This window comes from Anolis carolinensis, chromosome 4 (assembly GCF_035594765.1).
Source record: "Anolis carolinensis isolate JA03-04 chromosome 4, rAnoCar3.1.pri, whole genome shotgun sequence".
Classification (NCBI taxonomy): Eukaryota; Metazoa; Chordata; class Lepidosauria; order Squamata; family Dactyloidae; genus Anolis; species Anolis carolinensis.
In genome coordinates, this window is record NC_085844.1 from 156,718,871 (window position 1) to 156,741,635 (window position 22,765).

At 37.4% G+C, this 22,765-nt stretch overlaps 1 protein-coding gene across 6 annotated transcripts in view; it reads right to left on the minus strand.

Moving 5' to 3' along the window:
* Positions 1-21,202, minus strand: part of spata1 (spermatogenesis associated 1) — a 31,618-nt gene extending 10,416 nt beyond the window's left edge. Inside the window, exons 1-11 of one of the 6 annotated variants that reach the window (XM_062978083.1) lie at positions 20,960-21,202; positions 19,290-19,540; positions 15,022-15,128; positions 10,787-10,904; positions 10,035-10,088; positions 9,600-9,942; positions 8,336-8,608; positions 6,773-6,905; positions 6,323-6,383; positions 3,679-3,799; positions 1,640-1,765 (exon numbers count right to left, since the gene is read on the minus strand). In XM_062978083.1, coding sequence (XP_062834153.1) covers positions 1,640-1,765; positions 3,679-3,799; positions 6,323-6,383; positions 6,773-6,905; positions 8,336-8,608; positions 9,600-9,942; positions 10,035-10,088; positions 10,787-10,904; positions 15,022-15,128; positions 19,290-19,325 — 1,372 coding nt within the window. In that variant the 5' untranslated portion in view covers positions 19,326-19,540; positions 20,960-21,202. Of the gene's footprint in view, positions 1-1,639; positions 1,766-3,678; positions 3,800-6,322; positions 6,384-6,772; positions 6,906-8,335; positions 8,609-9,599; positions 9,943-10,034; positions 10,089-10,786; positions 10,905-15,021; positions 15,129-15,787; positions 16,555-19,289; positions 19,541-20,959 lie in introns of those variants that run through there. The other 5 variants (XM_008114174.3, XM_062978087.1, XM_062978084.1 and 2 more) reach the window with 5 other exon arrangements.
* Between the last annotated feature and the right edge of the window lie 1,563 nt (positions 21,203-22,765).

Sequence of the window (22,765 nt, forward strand, 5' to 3'; positions counted from 1 at the left end):
GTTAATTCACTGATGCCAGGTTTAATTTGATGTTAGGTTTTAATGCTGTTTTCATATGCTGAGTTTTTTTCTGAGATTTTATGTCGGCATTTGTTTGTTTTATGGAGGCAATGAATGTTTGCCGCTGTATGTTGGAAATCCCTTTAGAGAGATAGGGCAGAATATAAATAAAGTTATTTGTTGTTGTTGTTGTTATTATTAGCAAGGCAAACATTTAAAGGAGCAAAATTCTCATGAAAATGAGGGTGAAATGTGAAGTATATGCACATAGGGTCAAGGCGACAGAACCAAAAGCAATATTTCCAAGACGTTATCAGTTAGCTTCTCATGCTTTCACCTTCCACTCACAAGCCTTCTTTTTACCACCATCAAACTAGTTTCTGCACTAGTTTGTCTTATGAAGGAGCTACAGTCTGTCAAAAAGCCCCAACAACAGAGTTGAGTAGGTCTGGATAACTTAAGGAGCTAAGCTGTATACTCTAAGGCAGGGGTCCTCAAACTTTTTAAGTGGAGGGCCGGTTCATGGTCCCTCAGACTGTTGAGGGGCCGAATTATCATTTTTTAAAAAAATTCCTATGTACACGGCACATGTCTTATTTGTAGTGCAAAAAAAACCCAACAACAATTATTTGTTTGTTTGTTTGTTTACTACATTTATACACCACCCATTCTCATCCCGAAGGGGACTCAGAGCAGTTTACAAGTTGTATGTACATACAATATATTATATTATTAGCATAGCACAATATTAGCATTATATATTACTATATTGTACTATACCACTATACTGTAATATTATTAATATTACATTTAATATATAATATATAATTAATATTATTATATTGTATACATTATAATATTATTATCAATATTATATGTATATAGGTACACAATATATGATATTATTACCATAGCATAATATTAGTAAATGAAAGAACAATACAATATAATATTTGAAAATAAAAACAATTTTAACCTACATAATCCTACCAGGATTTCAGTGGGAAGTGTGGTCCTGCTTCTGGCCAATGAGATAGTCAAGTTAATTAGGATTGTTGTTGTTGTGTGCCTTCAAGTCATTTCAGACTTTGGGTGAGCCTAAGTCTAAAACTATGGGCGGGGGCCAGGTAAATGACTCTGGAGGGCCGCATCCGGCCCCTGGGCCTTAGTTTGGGGACCCCTGCTCTAAGGCAACAAAAGAATAAAGAATTTAAAAATGTTATCCCATTTTGCTAGGAACTAGCCAACCACTTCGGTGGCGAAGTGGATTAAAGCACTGAGCTGCTGAACTTGCAGACCTAAAGGTCACAGGTTCAAATCCCGGGAGCAGAGTGAGCGCCCGTTGTTAGCTCCAGCTTCTGCCAACCTAGCAGTTCGAAAACATGCCAATGCGAGTAGATCAATAGGTACTGCTCCAGCGGGAAGGTAATGGCTTTCCATGCAGTCATGTTGGCCACATGACCTTGGAGGTGTTTATGGACAACGCCGGCTCTTCGGCTTAGAAATGGAGATGAGCACCAACCCCCAGAGTCAAACATGACTGGACTTAACGTCAGGGAAACCTTTACTTTTACCTTTAGCCAACCAAAGGGAGATGAGCGGTCCCTTTTCATCGGCAGCACGTCATTCTAAAACGTACCTTGACATCTCCTGAACTTGTTTTGTTCAAGCAAGGTTTTCACTTTTTTAATCAGTTCCATTCTAGTCTTTTCCAAGTCCTTTCTTTCTGTCTTGATAAGATGTAACTGTCTGTTCAGTTCACTTCCTAGGGAAAAGAAAAAAATTAGTACACTTGTGAAAATTAGAAGTTGGCAGAGAATACAATCAGCCACCCATATTCACTGGTGATAAGGACACAGGAACTTGTAAAAGGGAAAAACCACAAATAAGGAAATTGCTATTTTTTTAACCTGAGGATATATTTATCTAGGAATTTCTAAATCTTCCAGCATGATTCTGGTCAACTTCCATGGAAACTGACTACAGAATCACACTGGAAGACCTAGAGATTCCTAGTCAGAAGTTGTCTCCAGAAATCTCTAGGTCCTCCATCATGAGTGGAGGAAGTTGACCATAGAGTTACACTGGAGGACCTAGAGATTCTGAGAGAAAAGTTTTAATCACATCTGTGTAAAAGTCAAAACTTGAAATGTGAAGGGGCAATTGTATAAAATATAGATAAGGCTTAATACTGCAAAGCCTTGAAGAAGAAAAGTAATCCAGAAGTACAGACAGATTGCTGGCCATGCTGTTGGCCAGTTCCTGCAGGATTCAATACAGTAAAATGAAGTTAAAATGTACTCAAAAAAGATGTGGTGGGAGGAATGCATTCTTGTTTGAAGGATTTAACCCCTACGTGACATTTTAGGATCCAGGTAAAGAATTCACATACCAAATACAAGAGAGGAAAGTTACTTGTGCACTAAACTCCACACTACATCAAAAATATTTTCTTCCCATACTTTCGGTTTGATTCTAAAGCTCTTTGCTTGGGAAGTAAAGCCTTCTCATGCAGGCAAGTATGCCATTTTCTACCTCTGTCTCTGCAGGTAATATTTGGAATAAATGAATGGGAACTTGAAAAATGCATTCACATGGTAACTAAACTCTTGAGAGTAATGATGATAGGGCCTTTTATAAGACATTGTCTTGTGTAACCTCAACAAAAATGAATGGAAGTTGTGAAAGAAAAAGAATCCTAAAAGGATTATGTCAGTCCTATATAATAACAACAATATTGGTTTTTGGTGTGCTGGTAACACAGACAATACAATTCACACACCAAAGGAAAGTATCAGCAGATTTGGAGCAATCCTGACGTTAAGTGTAATGTTTTAAGACAAAATATCAGAGGGACCCAAAATGAAGACTGAATACTGATGACTGGTTATTGAGGGGAAAAGACAAAAATGGGGGTAGAGGAATAAAGTGGAGCTTCTAGAAATCCTGAACAAAAGCACTCACACTGTAACATTACTTCAGGCCTCCTTTATTAATTATACTGCATAAAAAGATGGCTAAAATCTGATACAACTGGATAAATTAATTTTTATTTTAGAAAAAATAGACTATCTCCCTTTCATAGAATCCTGGAGTTCAGCCATCCATTCAGTGAGTCCAAAGGTAATAATAATTACTGTTGTAGGAATTAGTGTCTCTGCATAATTGCAGACAATGATAACAGATACATCAGAGGCCCATTGAGAATAGAAACTTCTCTGGAGGCATGTTCATGTAATGTATTTGTAGTTTTATATGCTTATTTGCTTTATTCAATTTGTGTTTTCATTTTAGATGTACTTCTTTTATGTTTTAGTCACTGCATGCAGGGTGTAAGCTGCCACGAGTCCCTTCGGGGAGATGGTGGTGGGATACAAGAATAAATTTATCATTTATTACTATTATATACTATCTATTTGCCTTTACTTAAACCAGTGGTCCTCAACCTGTGGGTCCCCAGATATTTTGGCCTTCAACTCCCAGAAATCCTAACAGCTGGTAAATTGGCTGGGATTTCTGGGAGTTGTAGGCCAAAACACCTGGGGACCCACAGGTTGAGAACCACTGACTTAAACCCTGCATCCTCCTTTATAATTGAGGAGCAAAATACTTGTTGCTAAAATTACAGGCTAAACATTTCTAAGAGTGTCAACAAATATATCACTTGAATATATTTACCTTCTGTTGGAAATACTCTGTTGGGATGAGTTCTGCTTACGGTTAGAGCCAGAAGAGGTGGACTAGGAGGTGAAAGATATTGGTATGGATGTGCAAAGTCTCTTGGGTTATTTTCATCAGTCTAGGGCAAAAAAAAAATTAATGTTCAACTATCTCTAATATGCAACTAAAGAGACTAAGGTGAATTTATCACAGGGTTTTCCTTCCTCAGAGGCTGAGAATGTGATTTGCCCAAGGTCACCCAGTATGTTTCATGGCTGAGTGAGAATTTGAACCTTGGTATCCAGAATCATAGTCCAGCACACAACCCACTATACGGCATTGGTCTTCAGATTGTGGCATACTACAGTTGAACCATGGACTGTGCCAAGGCATGCTGAACTTCCCCTTTGCCCCAGAGTATCTCCTATAGAACACATACAGTAGAGAAAGGAGGAGGATCTCCATAGTGGGATGCTGGAAAAATATTTGAATGACTGAGCAAACACTGGGAAACATATGTCAACCTAATGAATTATAACACAGAAAACCTCTCAGTTTAGTTAATATCATAAAGCAAAGCAGAAATCACAGAAGCAGATATTTAATTTGCCAATAATTTCTATGTGGTTGTGCAGCAGTAGCATTTCTGATTCAACGTTACGAGTTCTCCTGTCGCTTTCAAGGTTTATATTTACAACTTCTAAAAGTTAACGTCAATTTTTTTTTCTGAATTCATCCTAATGAAGTCAGTGGGAATATTTGGGAAAGTAATAGTTTTTAAATCTCAGACTGATTATTTCAAGCTTGTGTGACAGTATGCCCAGCTGCATAGGTTGCATTCTTATGCTCGGTTAACTACCGTGTTTCCCCGAAAATAAGACCTCCCCAAAGAATAAGACCTAGCAGGGGTTTGGGGGGGATTGCCAAATATAAGGCCTCCCCTGAAAGTAAGACCTAGCAACTAAGGCTGCAGCAGAGTTCCATTGGGAAGCATGGCTGCAGGGCAGAAGCAGCACTCATTCATACACCGGAGGGAGGGAGGGAGGGAAAGTGCTTGTTTTCTGTGCCTCCCTCCCTGCCTTGCCTGTCCCCCAGCCGAGGCTTGAAAAACCTTCCGTGGCTGCTGCCTGCGCTGCCGTTTCTTCCTTCTCCGTCCTGGCCATGCTGGCCATGCTCTCTTCTTCCCAGAGGCTTCTGATTGGCTCCTGGAGCCCGGGCAAGGGAGGGTGGGAGGGAGGGAAGGAAGAGGGCTTTCGTCCTGCTGCTTTTGCTCTTAAAGGTACAGGACGCATTGGGATTCTCCTCTCATCTTCCTATCCTATGCCATGAAACTGATTATTTTATACTATTATTCTATTGCCATATTATTATCATCATATTCTGTTACTATTATTATATCCCATTATTATATTATCCTATTAATATATTTTAAATCATTATATTATATTTTTCTATTATTATTATTATATCATTATATTATTATTCTATTATATTTTCATATTATTATATTATTATTCTGTTATTATTAAATTCCATTTTATATTACCCTATTAATATATTTTATATCATTATATTCTATACTATTATTCTATTATATTATCATATTATTATTATTAGCATATTCTGTTATTATTATTATATTCCATTTTATATTATCCTATTAATATATTTTATATCATTCTATTCCATTCTATTATTCTATTATATTATCCTATTATTATTATATTATTATGCTATTCTGTTATTATATCCCATTATTATATTATCCTATTAATACCATATTATCATCATTTTCTGTTATTATTATATCCTATATTATATTATCTCATTAATATATTGTATATCATTATATTATTATTATATTATCATATTATTATTATAGTATATTATATTATTCATCATTCATGACTACATTGAAACTAGAATAGAGAGAAATCAGCGTGGAAACCTTGTGAAACCTAAATTGCAAGAGGTACCATAGATTGTTGTACATGTAAATAATGGTAGTAACAAGAAATTCTTGATAGGATTCATAGTTTGTCTGGTTATGCTGGTTTGTGATGACAACTACTTTACAGTATATAATAAATGTTCATTTTGTTGTTATAAATGTGAGCTCTTCTTCATGGAAAAATAAGGCATCCCCTGAAAATAAGACCTAGTGCATCTTTGGGAGCAAAAATTAATATAAGACCCTGTCTTATTTTCGGGGAAACAGGGTAAAACTAAGTCCTAAATAATAATAATAATAATAATAATAATAATAATAATAATAATAATAATAATAATAATAAATATTTTTTTATTTCACCCTCTCTCCCCAAGGGGACTTAGGGCATAAAAACTCAGCAGATTTTTTCTTCAAGTAAACATGCACAGATGTGAGCTGTATGCCTTATGGGACTCTGTTTTGCCTTGGGACGAGTCAGTTGTTACAAATGTACAGTATTATTCCAAATAAACCACACAAAAAGCTGTTTTGGAGATGAATTTAGCATTGTCCAAGAACAGACATAAATTACTTTTTTTAACCAAAATAATCTATTATTATTATTATTATTATTATTATTATTATTATTATTATCTCAGCAGTTTTATGTTGATGGCATATTTTTAATCAGAAAGAATAACCCATTTTCTTGTTGGATCTTTGGAAACATACCTGATTATCCTGCACGCTACAAGTGTCAGCAACAGACTTGTTAATTCCAGGGCACTGGTGACTGAAGATAAAATCAAAGCACAGTGTAACAATTCATTTAGAAATAAACCACTTTAATTAAATTTGTTTAAAAGTCTGGTAGCTCTAATAAATCGTATGCTGGGGTGGCAGGGCACTTTGTCTCAGTTACCAATCTAAGGAATGAGGATGCTGAAGGCAGGGCAGGGAATCTGCTGCTGGCAGCTTGGGCTGGGAGCAAGCATTCTGTGAAAACCCTAACTTCATGTGCGGGAAATGATGGCAAGAGAATGAATTCCCATGTTTAATTATGCTTGCCTGAGAAATAATTAACGTACTGTGCCTTTTCATTTTTCAGCACGTTAGCAGTCCTTTGCATTTTTAATGAACGGCAGCCAATACTGTCAGCATAATAATGCAGTGCTTCATTACCTCTTCTCACTTTGTAAATATTCCAGGTCTCTCTCTTCCAAGGATTCTGGTATTCCTGAGTCCCCTGTGGTATGTCTTTCTATTCCTATTGGACTGCCTCCATTTTTGGCATCCAGCATGACAGAAGTTTCTTCTACATCAAGCAAAGTTGTAAAATATCATGAGCCTGTTTTACTTCTACCATCTGCCAGCCAAAAACAATGGCTCAATGAAAAATGTCTGCTTCCTGGAAGAATCATTCATTTTAAAGAAACATGGACGATATAAGAAATCTTTGAAATATTTAGACACTTTCTGAACTGGCAAAATTTCGTGGACAAAAGTAAGGCAGTTTATCAAGACCATACTGGCTGCATGCACATATCCGTTTTGAATCTGGAGATTTTCAAGAATGCTGTAGGGCTGAATGTTGATTGTCTCTTTATGTATACTGACTCATTTAAAGTTCTTTAACCATCATTGGCTGTGACTGCCTTACGCGACTATTGCAGAACACCAAATCACTGTTTGTAAAACATTCCATCAAACTGAAACTGGAGTTTAGAATTAACTGCAAGTTTGTATGATTTGGATATCACTGGACATTATGGTTACAGTGAACTTACATTTAAAAGGGACAAGGGAGAAAAAATAATGCATACAAACTCCTGGCACAATCCCAATCTCTCCAGCATTATGACACTTATGCAAATTGATTCTTTTGATTTATGGTTTAAATGAAATGCAATACTGCTTTTTAATTTAATATGTTTTGTTTACTTTTCACTTTAATGGATTGTTTAATTACTTGTGTTGATTCCATTTGAATTGCTTATTGGTTAATTTTTTTATTATCGTTTTATTTTGATTATTGTTTTGTTATTTACACTGTTGTAAGCCGCTCCAAGACCCCTTGGGGAGATGAGGCGGGTATAAATAAAGTTGTTGTTGTTGTTATTGCAGTAGAGTCTCACTTATCCAACATAAACGGGACAGCAGAACATTGGATAAGCGAATATGTTGGATAATAAGGAGGGATTAAGGAAAAGCCTATTAAACATCAAATTAGGTTATGATTTTATAAATTAAGCACCAAAGCATCATGTTATAAAACAAATTTGACAGAAAAAGTAGTTCAATACGCAGTAATGCTATGTAGTAATTACTGTATTTACAAATTTAGCACCAAAATATCACGATGTATTGAAAACATTGACTACAAAAATGCATTGGATAATCCAGAATGTTGTATAAGTGAGTGTTAGATAAGTGAGACTCTACTGTATTATTATTCTGTAGATGCCCCACTTCATAAAAAATAAGAAAAAAATGGATAAAACATTCCAAAACATTTTAAAAGGATCAGAATTCCTTCAATGATAACACTACTCCAACTCAAAACAATGAGCACACCCATTCTGAGGATACATCTACTTGGAATAAATTATGGAAGAAAAGAAAACTATGAAGGCAGAGAAAGGCTAGAATACTGATAGTCAAAGAATATCAGCTGAGCCACAGCGAAGGTCCAGCAGCTTAGAGGTATGAAAAATTTCACGTACTATTTAGCTGCATATGGTATACCTTTTATCTTTTGTGAGATGTTTTTCTCTTCAATCTGGTTGTTTTCGTTTTGATTGTGGTTTTGACTTATGTGCGAAGAAGAAATGATTTCTATGGATTTCTCTCTCTTGCTGGTAAGATTATGTGTCTCTTGAGCTTGGTTGAGAGATATTCTCTGTTGCATTTTCACTGATCTTGATTTTTTAATAGAACTTTGTCTATCAGGGATTAAATTATTCAGTGCATGGGGGGATGTACTGGATTCCCTTTGGTTTTTCTTACTATTTATTTCCCCTGGTGAATAAATTTACACAGATATATATTAGATTCATACAGCTTCAGTTGTATAGTTCAGTACAGTTATATACAGTTACTCTAGATTACAACGGATCAAAATGTTATTAATCTTACCATTTCAGATTTAATGTATTGCATTGATTTCAAATAGTTTCCTATCTTTTAGATGTAATCCAGTTTTTGAGTTTATTTTATAAATAAGAAAATAGTATCATTTTAATTTTAAAATAAAAAATAAATGTATGTAGGCAATGTTGTCAAAACTTTAATTAAATACATAGCTAATCTTTTATGTACCACATTATCAGTAAAATTAATGTATGACAGATTAATCTAAGAAAGCTGGTGATTTGGAGAGGTAGGTGGAGATAAAGATTTTGGAGGGTTCCCCACATATAGTTATTAGACACATGGTATTAGGATAACTAACAGTAAATCTGTAAATGGCAAAAAAATGGGAACGTAGAATGTTTGAAAAGTCTGTCACCTAGAGGGAGTAAGGCAGTTAGCTGTCAGTTGAAAACAACAAGGATATTTTGAAGCAATTACCCCAGTTAAGAGCTTTAGAGAGAAGACAGAGAAAGCCAGCTCTGAAAGGATTTGTGGGGCTGCTTGTTGCTCTGGAAAGTTGATCAAAGACAGTGGATTTGACTGTTTCTTGGAGTTGCATAAACCTATTCCCAACCCATATATACTTGTCAATAAACAAAAATAATACAAAAATATTACATCCAACACACACCATTGTAACTTATCTTTTAGTCACCGTGGAAGTAGTACTGAATGTGCAATAATTATAATTCCCCTCAGCCAAACTCCCCCCCGCCCCCAACTGAGGCCTCCCAATATAGCCATTTCCTGGCAGAAGAAAAATAGAGAGAATTGCAGAGAAGTGTCCAGTTATTTTTGTTTAGCTGGATACAGAGAAGCTGACATCCCCAGGGACATCCTAATAATCTTCTCCCTTAAAACTGCTTAGAAGACTCACCATTTCTTTTGTGTGAAATATATTTTTCTTTAACGCTTTCATTCTTCCTTTGCTCAGAATTCTGTTGTATATGGATACTCGGAACATCTGTTTTTTCAGTCTCATTACATCCTAAAAAATTATCATATGTTTGATCCTGGTTAAGATGATTTTTCAAAGAACTATCCCAAACTGGTGGAGTCTGTCCACCTTCAGGAGTTGGAGCAGCTAAGGAATCTGGTCCATGATATGATGTATATGAGAGTATATAGTCTGCATTATTGTGATGTTTCTCTGGGGTTGATGATGAAGACAAATAAATACTTTCTACTCCTGGTAACAAATACAGTTCTGGGTGAAAGGCCTGAAACATACAGCATATTAATTTGAAGTGTATGAGATTGCAAATCAATGAATAATGTTTTATGATAGAAATTATTGCAAATAAATGCTTACATATGGAGGGGCAAATGATTTGAGCTTCAGTTCTGTCTCTTGCTTTGCTTTCACCTAGCAATATAGTATCAAAAGTGACATTGTTAAAATATCATCCAGTCTATATATTTTGTTACTTTATTCACATATATAAAAACTTCATTTCAAATATGTAATCTAACCTTTGGTAAGAACTGAGAAAAAAACACAAACTATAATCCTGTGGGAGGCTTCTAGATGGTTAAGACATGTTTATTTAGGAATGCTATCTAATTACTTCCCCGTCACAATTTTTTAAAGGTTTTGCAGTGCAGTTTTTTTTTAGTTACATACACATACATAAACACACTGATCAGATATATACAGCAGTTCCTTTTGGAATGGTAGCAGCCAGTAAACAGTTACATTTTATTTTTGCTGACTCCCTTTGAATTCAAAATTTTAAATGGGTACAAATGAAATATGCTGACCAGAAGGTCAGTGGTTCGACTCCGCGGGAAGGGGTGAGCTCCTAGCTTCTGCCAACCGAACAGGTCGAAAACATGCAAATTTGAGTAGATAAATAGGTACCGCTTCGGCGGGAAGGTAACAGCATTCCATGCAGTCATGCCGGCCACATGACTTAGGAGCCATCTACAGACAATGCTGGCTCTTCAGCATAGAAGAGTCGGACTCGACTAGACTTAATGTTAAGGGGAAACCTTTGCCTTTTACATAGGAAATGAATCATGGTATGTTTGAATATTGGCAGAAAAAAACATAAATCAACTTACCACTGCAAGTTTCTTTCCTATACATTTTAGAAAGATAAATTTATCCACAACTGCATCTTCACCTAGGTACTCGCCAAACTGCTCTCTCAATGTTCTCAGTGTCATGTGAGGTGACACCCTGCAACACCAGATGAGATTATTGTGTTTATATAATTGGGATATTTTTGATTTTAGAAATAGGTCTGCTTACAGATGATAGATTGTCAAATAGGATGCCGATAAGCCCCTATAGCAGTGGTTCACAACCTGTGAATCTCCAGGTGTTTTGGCCTACAACTCCCAGAAATCCCAACCAGTTTACCACCTGTTAGGATTTCTGGGAGTTGAACGCCAAAACATCTGGGGACCCACAGGTTAAGAACCACTGTCCTACAGCTTGGGCTGTATCAACTATTCATAGCTTTCACAGTCACTTTATATACTGGATACTATTTATTCTTTGTTGATATGAAAAGATGCAAATAGAAATATAAAATGGTGTTTCCTGCTAGGCTTCTCCTCCACACCCATTGCCAATTGCTGTCTCCCATACTCTTAGAAACATATAATACAAATTTTAGGAGTTGGCATGAAATAAAATTACAGTAATTTTAAACCTAAAGATACAGGTTTGGTATTTTTCATTTTTTCATTTTTATATATTTCAAAACATATTTGTAAATGAGAGTAACTGATAAAGTAATTACAATTTTAAAAGTATAGTCAGCCCTCAACATTTCAAAGTCATGGATTTGATTATTCGGAAACTTGTACTGCCACACCAGCTCCCAAAGTTGGGCCGGCCATGAGAATATTCAAGAGGTGGGGAGAGGCAAGGGATTACCACTCATGATGCTCCCAGCTCTTGAGGATAGGCTTGTCATATGAATATTCACACAACAGCCCTGTCTTCAAGAGGTGAGGGGCAGATGAGTCATAATTCCCAGTACTGTGCCTAGCTCCAAAGATGGGGGCTACCATGCAAACATCCACATAGGAGCAATATCCTCAGAAGGTAAGCAGAGGATTGTTTGGGAGGAGGATGCAGCATGGATGGCAATGATCCCCTCCCTATTCGTCCCTTGAAGATTAGGCTGCCCTATGAATGTTCACAGGACAGCTCCATCTTTGGGATCTCAGTGAGCCAGGTGCATCTGTTTTGCTAGAGCTCCCTTCTTCTGCTTGGGGAAAGCAGACACATGTGGCACACTGGAAGAGAAACACTTTGCCTGTCCTGTGGATCCCTATTCCTCATCATCTTCTTGTGTGCCATATGTGTCTGTTTTGCCTGGGCAAAGGAAGGGAGATATTAGACAAAATAGACACACGACCCATAGGAAAAAGATGAGGAACTAGGATCCACAGGGCAAGTGAAGCTGCAGCAGCACGCGGGATCTGCAGGGTAAGTGAAGTTGCAGCATCATGCAGAAAACATATCACATATGTCTGTTTCCTCTAGTTCAGTGGGTCCCCAGATGTTTTGGCCTTCAACTCCCAGAAATCCTAACAGCTGGTAAACTGGCTTGGATTTCTGGGAGTTGTAGGCCAAAACACCTCGGGACCCATAGGTTGAGAACCACTGCCCTGGTTGCTATGATCAGGTGAAATAGACACCCGCAATATGCAAGAAAAGGAAAAGAAGCAAGGATGTGCAGGGTAAATTTATTTTTGGCCGTCTGCAAGGACATTGACCAGGGGACGCCCAGATGTTTGATGTTTTACCATCCTTGTGGGAGGCTTCTCTCATGTCCTCGCATGGAACTGGAGCTGATACGAGGGAGCTCATCCACACTCTCCCCGGGTTGGAATGAAATGTATGGGACCTGTTTCTCCTCCTCTTTTCCCTGGCACCACAGCAGATAGCCCTTGATTGGGACTACATCAGTAGCACTCCATTCCTCCCCTGGAATTATTTGCAGTTTTTACACTTTTGTGGGGAAAGGGCTGTGCCCCTAACCTCCATGAAAGTGGAGGACTGACTGTTCATAAACTTACTAGTCTACATGTGATGTCAGTGGTACTTATTCCCAGTTAAGTGCATTTACAGCAGTAGCCCTAGCATCCTTACATGTAACAATTTATATTTTCCTCAAAAACTACATATGTCTACCTGTCAGTTAATACTTGAATATTAATGTTCAGTAGATGGTAAATATTCTCGCATAAATTCCATTAAGCATTATAAGAAACAGAAGATAAAATGTGTATAGACTGAAAACCTGTTTATTCTTATGTCTTCTTTAGTTAAGGCTGTATTACCATTTTAGATGAAACTGCTCATTTTATGTTTAAGCAGCACTATTGCTAGCAAGACAGGTGCTCTAAGCAGTTTCTCAAGTCATTAAGTTAAGGATTTTCCTAATTATAAAATTGCATTGTATTACAATTAAGGACATGAAGCATGATTTACAGTAATAGGATCTTAATAGATTCTATGATCTAAAGACAAGCAACCACTACAATTGTAATGATTCTTATAACATGTAGATACAAGCTTCTGAATTTAATAAGACTATAAATTTAATTGAAGTTTAAAAAACATGGTTACCTAATGGATAGCTATAAACAGAACAATGGAAGCCATAAGCCAGCTATCTTATGTCTTGTAGTATCTGTACTAGACAAGGTTTTTTTTTTTTTACCAATATGCATTCTAGATCCAAGAACATAAAGCCAATATGTGTTCATGTATGCAGAAGATGCTTAGGCATTTGGTTCTTAGTGCCTTTATATCCAACCACATTACTGATGCTGAATTAAGACTGCTACCTGTTTTTTAAAATCTACAAGGCAAGCATAATATGACCATGTTGGGAACACCTGCACCTATTGCATATAATTGGTCCAGAAGATGGCTGAGAACCTTATTCAGTTCCGTTTCTATGAGAATCCAACATTTGCAAACTTCCTCATAAATGAGATTTTTTTTTCTTTTACAAAACAGAGTGGGAGAAAACAAAACTGACAAATTCATCCATCTTTCATTTTCACCACAGACTGCAATTTATATAATAGTTGTTCCTTACTCCTCTCCTAAACCTAGCAATTGTAGGTCTTTGTGAGGACCAGTATTTTCTAGTAAAAACAATGAAACAAAAGAATCACACAAATCATTCAACAAAGTCATTTTCCAAAACTCTTTGAGGGGTAATCCTAACAATTAAAATAATGTAAATTTCTTATGCCCAAATAAACTTATCAATATTGTTATCACAAACTACAACTAAGTAGGAGTGGGTCTCTCCCACCTCCCAGATTACTCTCTAAATTGAGTAAATTAGAGAGGAAAAGACACACAAATGGCACCTTGTTCCCTTGTAGTGTTCCATTCCAATTTTAGTTACAGTAGAGTCTCACTTATCCAACACTCGGTTATCTAACGTTCTGGATTATCCAACGCATTTTTGTAGTTAATGTTTTCAATACATCATATTTTGGTGCTAAATTCGTAAATACAGTAATTACAACATAGCATTACTGCATATTGAACTACTTTTTCTGCCAAATTTGTTGTATAACCTGAAGTTTTGGTGCTTAATTTGTAAAATCATAACCTGATTTGATGTTTAATAGGCTTTTCCTTAATGCCTCCTTATTATCCAACATATTCGCTTATTCAACATTCTGCCTGCCCGTTTATAAGCGAGACTCTACTGTATTAAAAACACTCAGTAATACTTTATTTTGCAAAGCGTGTATGTTTAATTATGATCTCCCAAATGACAACAGGATTCATATGTGAACTAATTATCTTTTTGGTATCCTTTGTAGGCAATTAACCAATTTTCTTTTACTCCTAGAGGGCCCTAGAGACCACTAAAAAAATTGGGGTGAGCATGTATCCTGTATGCTGCATTTTCCCCACCTCTCCAGTAATAAAATATGATAAACTGTATACAAATAAATTCAACAGATTTGGGTAACTACTGTTCCATTATACATGAAAAAAATACAGGCCAAAACACAAATCACAAGCAGTGTTATGATTCTTGAGGAAGGAGGAAGCTAGAGAGAAACTGGGACATTTTAAAAGCAGTTGAAAAATTAGGATGGCAGAAGATTAATAAGGGCTGACCCTGGCAAACTAGAACAGCTGGAAGCTATTGTAAGAATTACTTAAATCTCTTTCATGCACATTTTAGCCTTTAGAAAGCTATACAAACTGATGTAAGTGCTTAAGTAAATCTTTGAAAGTCCTATGAATTATGAATTTTTAAGGCAAGGCTGCTCTTTCTTTTTTCCACCATGAAACTCACCTTATAAAACCAGCTGAAAAGAATTTGTTGGTGACATCTACAGGAACTGTATTCAACTTGAAATCCCACAGTTCCTCCGGAACATAAAAAACATGAAGTTCTATGAACTAAATAAATTAAAATAAAATTAACTTAAAATCTAATATGCAATTTGTATTTTAATGTATTATAAGAATTGATATTGCTATCCATTTAAATTTTTATTTTTATGTCATCATTAATATCCCACTTTTCAAAATGTGAATAGAACTGTCGCCATGGCGTTGTCTCAAGGTGATGTCCTGGGACTAGACGAGAAAAGCCTTGATAAAGGAACATTTCTGGCAATGTATATCAATGAATATCCAGTGAATATTACTATGGGGGTGTGAGATACCTACAGCCATTCAAATGCTGATGTACTGCAATTTCCAGCATCCCTCACCATTGGGTATGTGGCTAAGGTTGCCGGGATTGGTTCTCCAATAATCACTGAAGGACTACATGCTTCCTACAACTACTTTAAAATACTGCACAGGGAATTCTACCCTCCCCAAAGTTAAGTATAATACATAACACAGCATAGTTCTTTTTGGGAATAGAAAAAAATGGAAGCGGAATTGCAGTTATTACTCAGAGATTAGAAGGAAGAACTGAGTTGAGGGCCCTGAAAAGTGTTAGGAATCTAGGAGCTGTTAAGCTCAAATCACCCTCTTTGTGAGGTAAATTCCCAGGAAAACAGCAGAGTGTGTGGAAGCATCTCTTCCAATACAGCAGAAAAACTTACGTGGAGTGAGTTTAGGAAGGCCTTTGTCTTCTTCAGGATGGCAAAGGATCGCAAAGTCAGCTTAAAAGTTTAAAAGCATTTATTGAGGTAAAAGGAAATCCACTGATGGATAGAAAAGGTTTGGAGCTTACTAGCTTATCTAATCTGGTCTAAGATAGGTAGACGGATCAAAATAACAAAGAATCTAGATAGCTACATCTTGACTACAAGAGGGGACAAAATGCGTCCTCTCTGTGAAACAAAGCAGGAAGAATGAAGGACGACCACCTCGTGGTGAGTCCCTTTCTTCTCTAGGGCCATAAAAATTCCAAAGGCCAAATTGAGGAAGTTACATCAAGCCCTAGGAGAGATTTCTAAAATCAACAAAAGGATGGGGTGAATCTAAACAGGACAGGAAGAAGGAAATAAGAGTAAAGCCTATCAAGCATGCATAGGACTGTGGGAAGGTGTCCCTAACTCTGCTCTAGGCTTGCTATCTAACAATAGAGACAGGCAGTGCAGAATGACATCTCTAACAAAAAGGAGGTGACTTTTGTAAAGGGCTACCTTTCTATGGATAGCTGATTTGTGTCAGTCTAACTAGAATTTAAATTCACAGAAATTTAGATAAGAAATACCCAGCAAAATCTAAAACTGCAATGATATAGATATATGTGAAATAGGTAAAAAAGGTAAAGGTTTTCCCCTGACGTTAATTCCAGTCGTGACCGACTCTGGGGGTTGGTGCTCATCTCCATTTCTAAGCCGAAGAGCCGGCGTTGTCCGTAGACACCTCCAAGGTCATGTGGCTGGCATGACTGCATGGAGCGCCGTTACCTTCCCGCCGGAGCGGTACCTATTGATCTACTCATATTTGCATGTTTTCGAACTGCTAGGTTGGCAGGAGCTGGGGCTAACAGCGGGCGCTCATTCCACTCCCGGGATTTGAACCTGCGACTTTTCGGTCTGCAAGTTCAGCAGCTCAGTGCTTTAACACACTGCGCCACCACCAGGGGCCCATATGTGAAATAGAACCAGAATATTACGCTTCTTGCTGAAAGTTTCTGAAACATAATAATGTATTGCTTAATGACATATACATATTCTACTAGGCAGAGAGCCTTCTCGATTAAGCCCCTTATTTATGGAATGCCTTGCCAGTTGAAATTCGAACTACCCGAGACCTACTTGCCTTTCGGAAAGCCTGTAAAACCTTTCTCTTCCGACAAGATTTCGATGGGTGAAAACTTGGGGCTACGTCTGTTCTTATTGTTATCTAAAGCTAACTGCATTGTTTTATCTATTTCTGTAAACCGCTCCGAGCCAAATTGGGAGTAGCGGTATACAAGTCCAATAAATAAATAAATACAGACATGGTTGTTTGCCAAAATTATTATTGTTGAATTTCAGCAGAGTTTTATATTAGGGGACACACGTAAGCGTTGCCGCACTCATTATGAGTGACTTTAATTGACATTAATGTTAAAACATTTCTCTGAATTACATACGTATATTGTTAACTGATGAGGAATAATTTTATAAGGAAATCTATAACTACACCGCAATTAAATATAAAATAAAACTCAAGAGTCAACTTAAAGGCATATAACAACAGCAATTCAAATTTTCAGGGCAGAATTGCTGTAAGGAGGAAAAACAAGAGGTAACCAAGGTGGCACTACAGGAGAATAATAAAAGGAGAGAAAATGCAATTGAGCAAAAAGAATGCAGAGAAACCAGAAATTTGACTCGGATTTCTCTCAAGTACAATATGATAAAAATGAAAAAATGTCAGTATAATAAAATAAGAAACATACATAATTTGTCCTATAATCATATAAATGCAGCAGAAATAAATTAATGTCGCCAGTATGACAGATCTTTGATGACAAGAAGCTTCTCAAGCAAATGGCCACAAGGAAGATCTATAGATGGCTGAAGAAAAAATATAGTAGGTGCCTGATAGCCAGCACCAGCCCAAGACATTTGGGTGGATAAGGCAGAATCCAAATGTGATCTCTTCACTGCTACAATTAATATTTTTATCCAGATACTGCACCATTTAGACACAATTTCCTGCTCTCAATCTTTCTTCATTCCTTGGGTCTTAATGTCACTTGAAACAAGTTGCTTTATTCTTCTGATAGAAAAGAATATATAGAACAAGATTTCAATATTGCGCCTTCACATCAGAAATGAATTTCATCTCTCTTAGATCCAGGCCATACAATACATTAAAAGGGAAAATATTCTTATGTTTCAGTTCCTATAATCTGTGAAAATTTGATATACTCCAGGAAGCAAATAGCAAATGCACTAGCACAGCCTTCCATATTTTCTTTCTTTCCAGAAGAAAACTGGGATATGTATGGCCAGACAACATCAAAATGTTGTCAAGATGGCAAATGTTATTCATGTGCAAACTAGGAAAGGTTGCAGGAATTTGATTTTGCCTAATCCTATCAAAAATGCCCTCTCCATTCCTCCCTCTTTCTCCTACTGAGTTGAGTGCAAACTGCAACTGAAGCTGAGGAGAAAAGGGAGAAAGGGGGAGGATGAAAGAAAAATTGGGATATTTTAAAAGCTGTTGAAAAAGTAGAATATGCAGAGGATTAATCAAGAATATTCTTGCCAGATCAGGACAGATTGATGGCATACTTTGAGTATTCTGAGCCAATTAAAATGTTATTGTTATATTAGGTTTAAAATTAAAGGTTTAAAATGTATGTGTGTGTCACCACGAAATAGTCCACACATGTACCTTCAATCTCCCCCAGCCCGGGAATGATCACCTCCCTCAACAACTGGTCTGTTTGACCTATTCTTCTGATAGGTCTTTGCTGAATATATTCTTGTTTATCACAATGCTACCACTGAAACCTCCTTGAGAAAACTTAGTAGAAGGGGAATCCACTTCCCTGGTAGACTGCATTTCAGTTCTCTCTTTGTCATAAGACCCTGGAAGCACCCAGGTCCATAGATTGCAGTAATCATACACACTGAACTACTCTTGACTGAATTACAAATTGAAATACAGTATACTACTGTATCCTTGTCTCTAAAGTTAAAATTATGATGGCAAGCGAATCTGTGAGATTTCATTTCCCACTATTGTTATCCCAACCTCAGTTACTGTTCAACTATTAGCAATGGAGGAAAATGTTCACTAAAATAGCCACAATATTAATGCTGTCTGTATGTAACAGCACAGAAATCTTTGATTGCTGTCTAAAACCAGATTATAGAACTCCCTCTGTAGACTATAATATAGATCACTGTTATACCTATACCTTGAAGGTATTTAAGGGGGTTCTTTGTTTATAGTATTTTGTATATACAGTACATGGTTTTTACCTTATTTTTAAAATCCAAGATTAATAATAATAATAATAATTATAATAATAATAATAATTAAAAAATAATAATCTTTATTTATATCCCGACCCCTCTCCCTGAAGGGACTCAAAAATTTGCTCCCCACCCCCACCTCTGTATATATTTTCTCAAAACCATTATTTCTTACCTCTGCTGTGTGGGGTCTGATCTGACCAGATGGCATTTTTTTCAATTTCTTTCCTTACACATGCAGACTTCTGAACAGGATCACCTCCTTTCAGTTACATCTTTTATAAGGATTATCTAGTATAATAAGAAAAATCCTGTAGATTTCCTAAACACAAAATTCTGTATTTCATGTGTGGTTCCATTTCTTTGAAGTCTTGGCTTTAGAACAGAGAAAACTTCAGGGGAGCCAAGTATTTGTTTCTAGTGAACCTGAAAACAAACAAAAAAAGATCCAAAAGTTGGCTAACAGAGTTGATCCAACCTTTGATGTGAACACTCCCTCAGTACAAATAAATATCACTATAGTAGCACAGTTAGTTGTACAATCAGAGCCAGGTAACTGAGGTTTACGTTTGTAATCTAGGATTTGCTTTATTTGTGCTTACATGGAGATAAAAGAAATACAGAATAAAGACAGCAACTATCTCATGACTTCATCAGTGCAGTTTAAGCTATAAAAAGATCATAATTGGGTATAAATTTGAATAGCCCTGAATATGAGGAATCCCTGAATTTGCTTGTTTACACTCTCCTCCACAACCATGCTTGTAATAATATAGAGACCAATATAGGTACACTTTCCTTGGCATTGCTCAAGTGAAAGGTATATATATTATACAGTATATGGGAGGCAGGTAGGCATAACATGTAATCTTACACCAAGTGTGTGGGAATAACTTCTGTGGGTAAGTTTAGGCAGTTCAATGAATTCAATTTTGTTTGTGCATATATGTGAGGAGGTTCCAGCTGGTCTATCACATACATGACCATTGTCAACTGGCTGATTTAATATAAACAAGTCTTATGTTCTTATCTACATCATTATCATAGGTGATCCCTAGTGGCTGAGTATGATTGCCGTCCAATCGTACTGTTAGGAATTGTGGGAGATGAAGTCCAAAACACCTAGAGGGCCCAAGTTTGCCCATGCCTGCGTTAAAGGATGTACACATTTTTGAGATATCTTGTATAGATGTATGCATGTCTGTGTCTTTCATGTGTGTGTATGTATTTATATGTCTGACTCTTGGTTAACTGGAACCTAACCAGCCGGAACTCTCAAGCAACTGTCCAAAAAATATTATTGCGCTTAATGTTATTGTTTTTACAACAACATTAAAACTGTGTTACATTATGTTGGTCTTGTCTTTATTTGCTTTAATTACCACATTTCAATATTAACATCAAGTCAATGTAGAGTTTAATATGGTATCGTATGGGGTATAATGTTAGGCCTAGTTTTAATACTAATTCCTAAGCAACCAGAAACGAAATAACCCTCATGCGTGCCGGTTAACCGAGTCTACTGCAGGCATGGGGAAACTTTGGCTCTCCAGGTGCTTTGGACTTCAACTCCCACAATTCCCAACAGCCTACAATTCCCAGAAGCCCCCAGCCTGCATTCGCAGGCTGGGGGCTTCTGGGAATTGTAGGCTGTTGGGAATTGTGGGAGTTGAAGTCCAAAGCACCTGGAGGGCCAAAGTTTCCTCATGCCTGGTCTACTGTATATTCAAAAAAAATGAAGAAAATATGACTATTTCATATACATGTGTTACTTCCTTCACCAAATGCAAGACAGCCTCAAAATTTGCCTAGAAAACCGAGCCTGTAAGCCCTCAAAAAACCTACCAAAAGGAAGGCAGAAGAGGATGAAAACAATGGAGGAAAGGGAAGAGGCACACTAGCAGCGTGAGAAGGTGAAGTAAAAGGGAAGGGGGAGGACTCCTGAAGGATTCTCCATGGAGTCGCCCATAGCAACCCCCTCCCAGAGGCCCAAAGGCTGAACCACAAACTTCTCGCCAAGACGGGAGCAGGGAAAGGTCTCAAACGGACGCCTACGTTCACGGCGCATGCGCGAGGGCTGCTTTGTGCCCGCCGCCGTCCCCAAGCCCCGCCCCTCCGGAGACTCGCTGAATTTGGCATGGAATTTAGAGAAACAGAAAAGAGAGAAGTGACCGGGCCACACTTGGAGACCAACACTTCCGGGAGCTTTTGGTAGCTGCTCTTGGGAAAACCAAGAACTATTATTCAATAAGTTCCCAGTTCATGTTGTTTCTTTATGTAACAACATTTGAAACATTCTGTGTTCCTGGTTTGAAAGTGTTATTTCCTGTTCAATTGTGCGGTATTTACTTTGAAAGTTGTTGCCCTACTCCAGAAACCTCGTTTTAGTGGCTTCCACAAACTACAGTAGAGTCTCACTTATCCAACATAAACGGGCCGGCAGAACATTGGATAAGTGAATACGTTGGATAATAAGGATGGATTAAGGAAAAGCCTATTAAACATCAAATTAGGTTATGATTTTACAAATTAAGCACCAAAACATCATGTTATACAACAAATTTGACAGAAAAAGTAGTTCAATACACAGTAATGCTATGTAGTAATTACTCTATTTACGAATTTAGCACCAAAATATCACGATGTTTTGAAAACATTGACTACAAAAATGTGTTGGATAATCCAGAGGCTTGGATAAGCGAGTGTTGGATAAGTGAGACTCTACTGTATGTTGAATCATGGAATGGCCTTGCAGCTCCAAAGCCTGGCTGCTTCCTGCCTGGGGGAATCCTTTGTTATGAGGTGTTAGCTGGCCTTGAATGTTTCATGTCTGGAATTCCCCTGTTTTCTGAGTTGGTGTTCTTTATTCACTGTCCAGATTTTAGAGTTTTTTAATACTGGTTGTCGGCGGTTTGAATCCGGGGAGCGAGGTGAGCTTCTGCTATTAGTCCCAGCTTCTGCCAACCTAGCAGTTCGAAAACATGCAAATGTGAGTACATCAATAGGTACTGCTCCAGCATGCAATCATGCTGGCCACATGACCTTGGAAACATTTTTACGGACAACGCCGGCTCTTCGGCTTAGAAATTGAGATGAACACCAACCCCCAGAGTCAGATGCAACTTGACTTCATGTCAGGCGAAAACCTTTACTTTTACCTATATCTGGGTGGGAGAAAAAACATTCCACAGGCAGGAAGCGGCCTGGGATGCACACGCGAATAGATACCTACATAAAAACTCCAAGCATCACCCAAGTAAAAAAAGCACAATTAAAGCCATGGCAGACCATGCAAAAAGAATCTGCAATGCCAACTCCTCCAAGGGGAACTGAAACACCTAAACTGGGCTCTATAGCCCAATAGATACTCCACTACAGACATCAGAAGAGCTGCAAAGTCAAAAACAAGCCAGGAGAGTAAAGACAAAGATCCACCCAGAGGAAAGGTGTTCTTACCATACATCAAGGGAACTGCTGACCGCATAGGGAAGCTGATGAAGAAACACAACTTACAAACTATTCTACAGACCCACTAAGAAAATCCAACAAATGCTACATTCAGCAAAGGACAAGAGGGACTCTCTCTCCTCTGCAGGAACAGAAAAGGCATTGCAGACTAACTCAACCAGAGAAGTCAGCCATAGCAGAGCA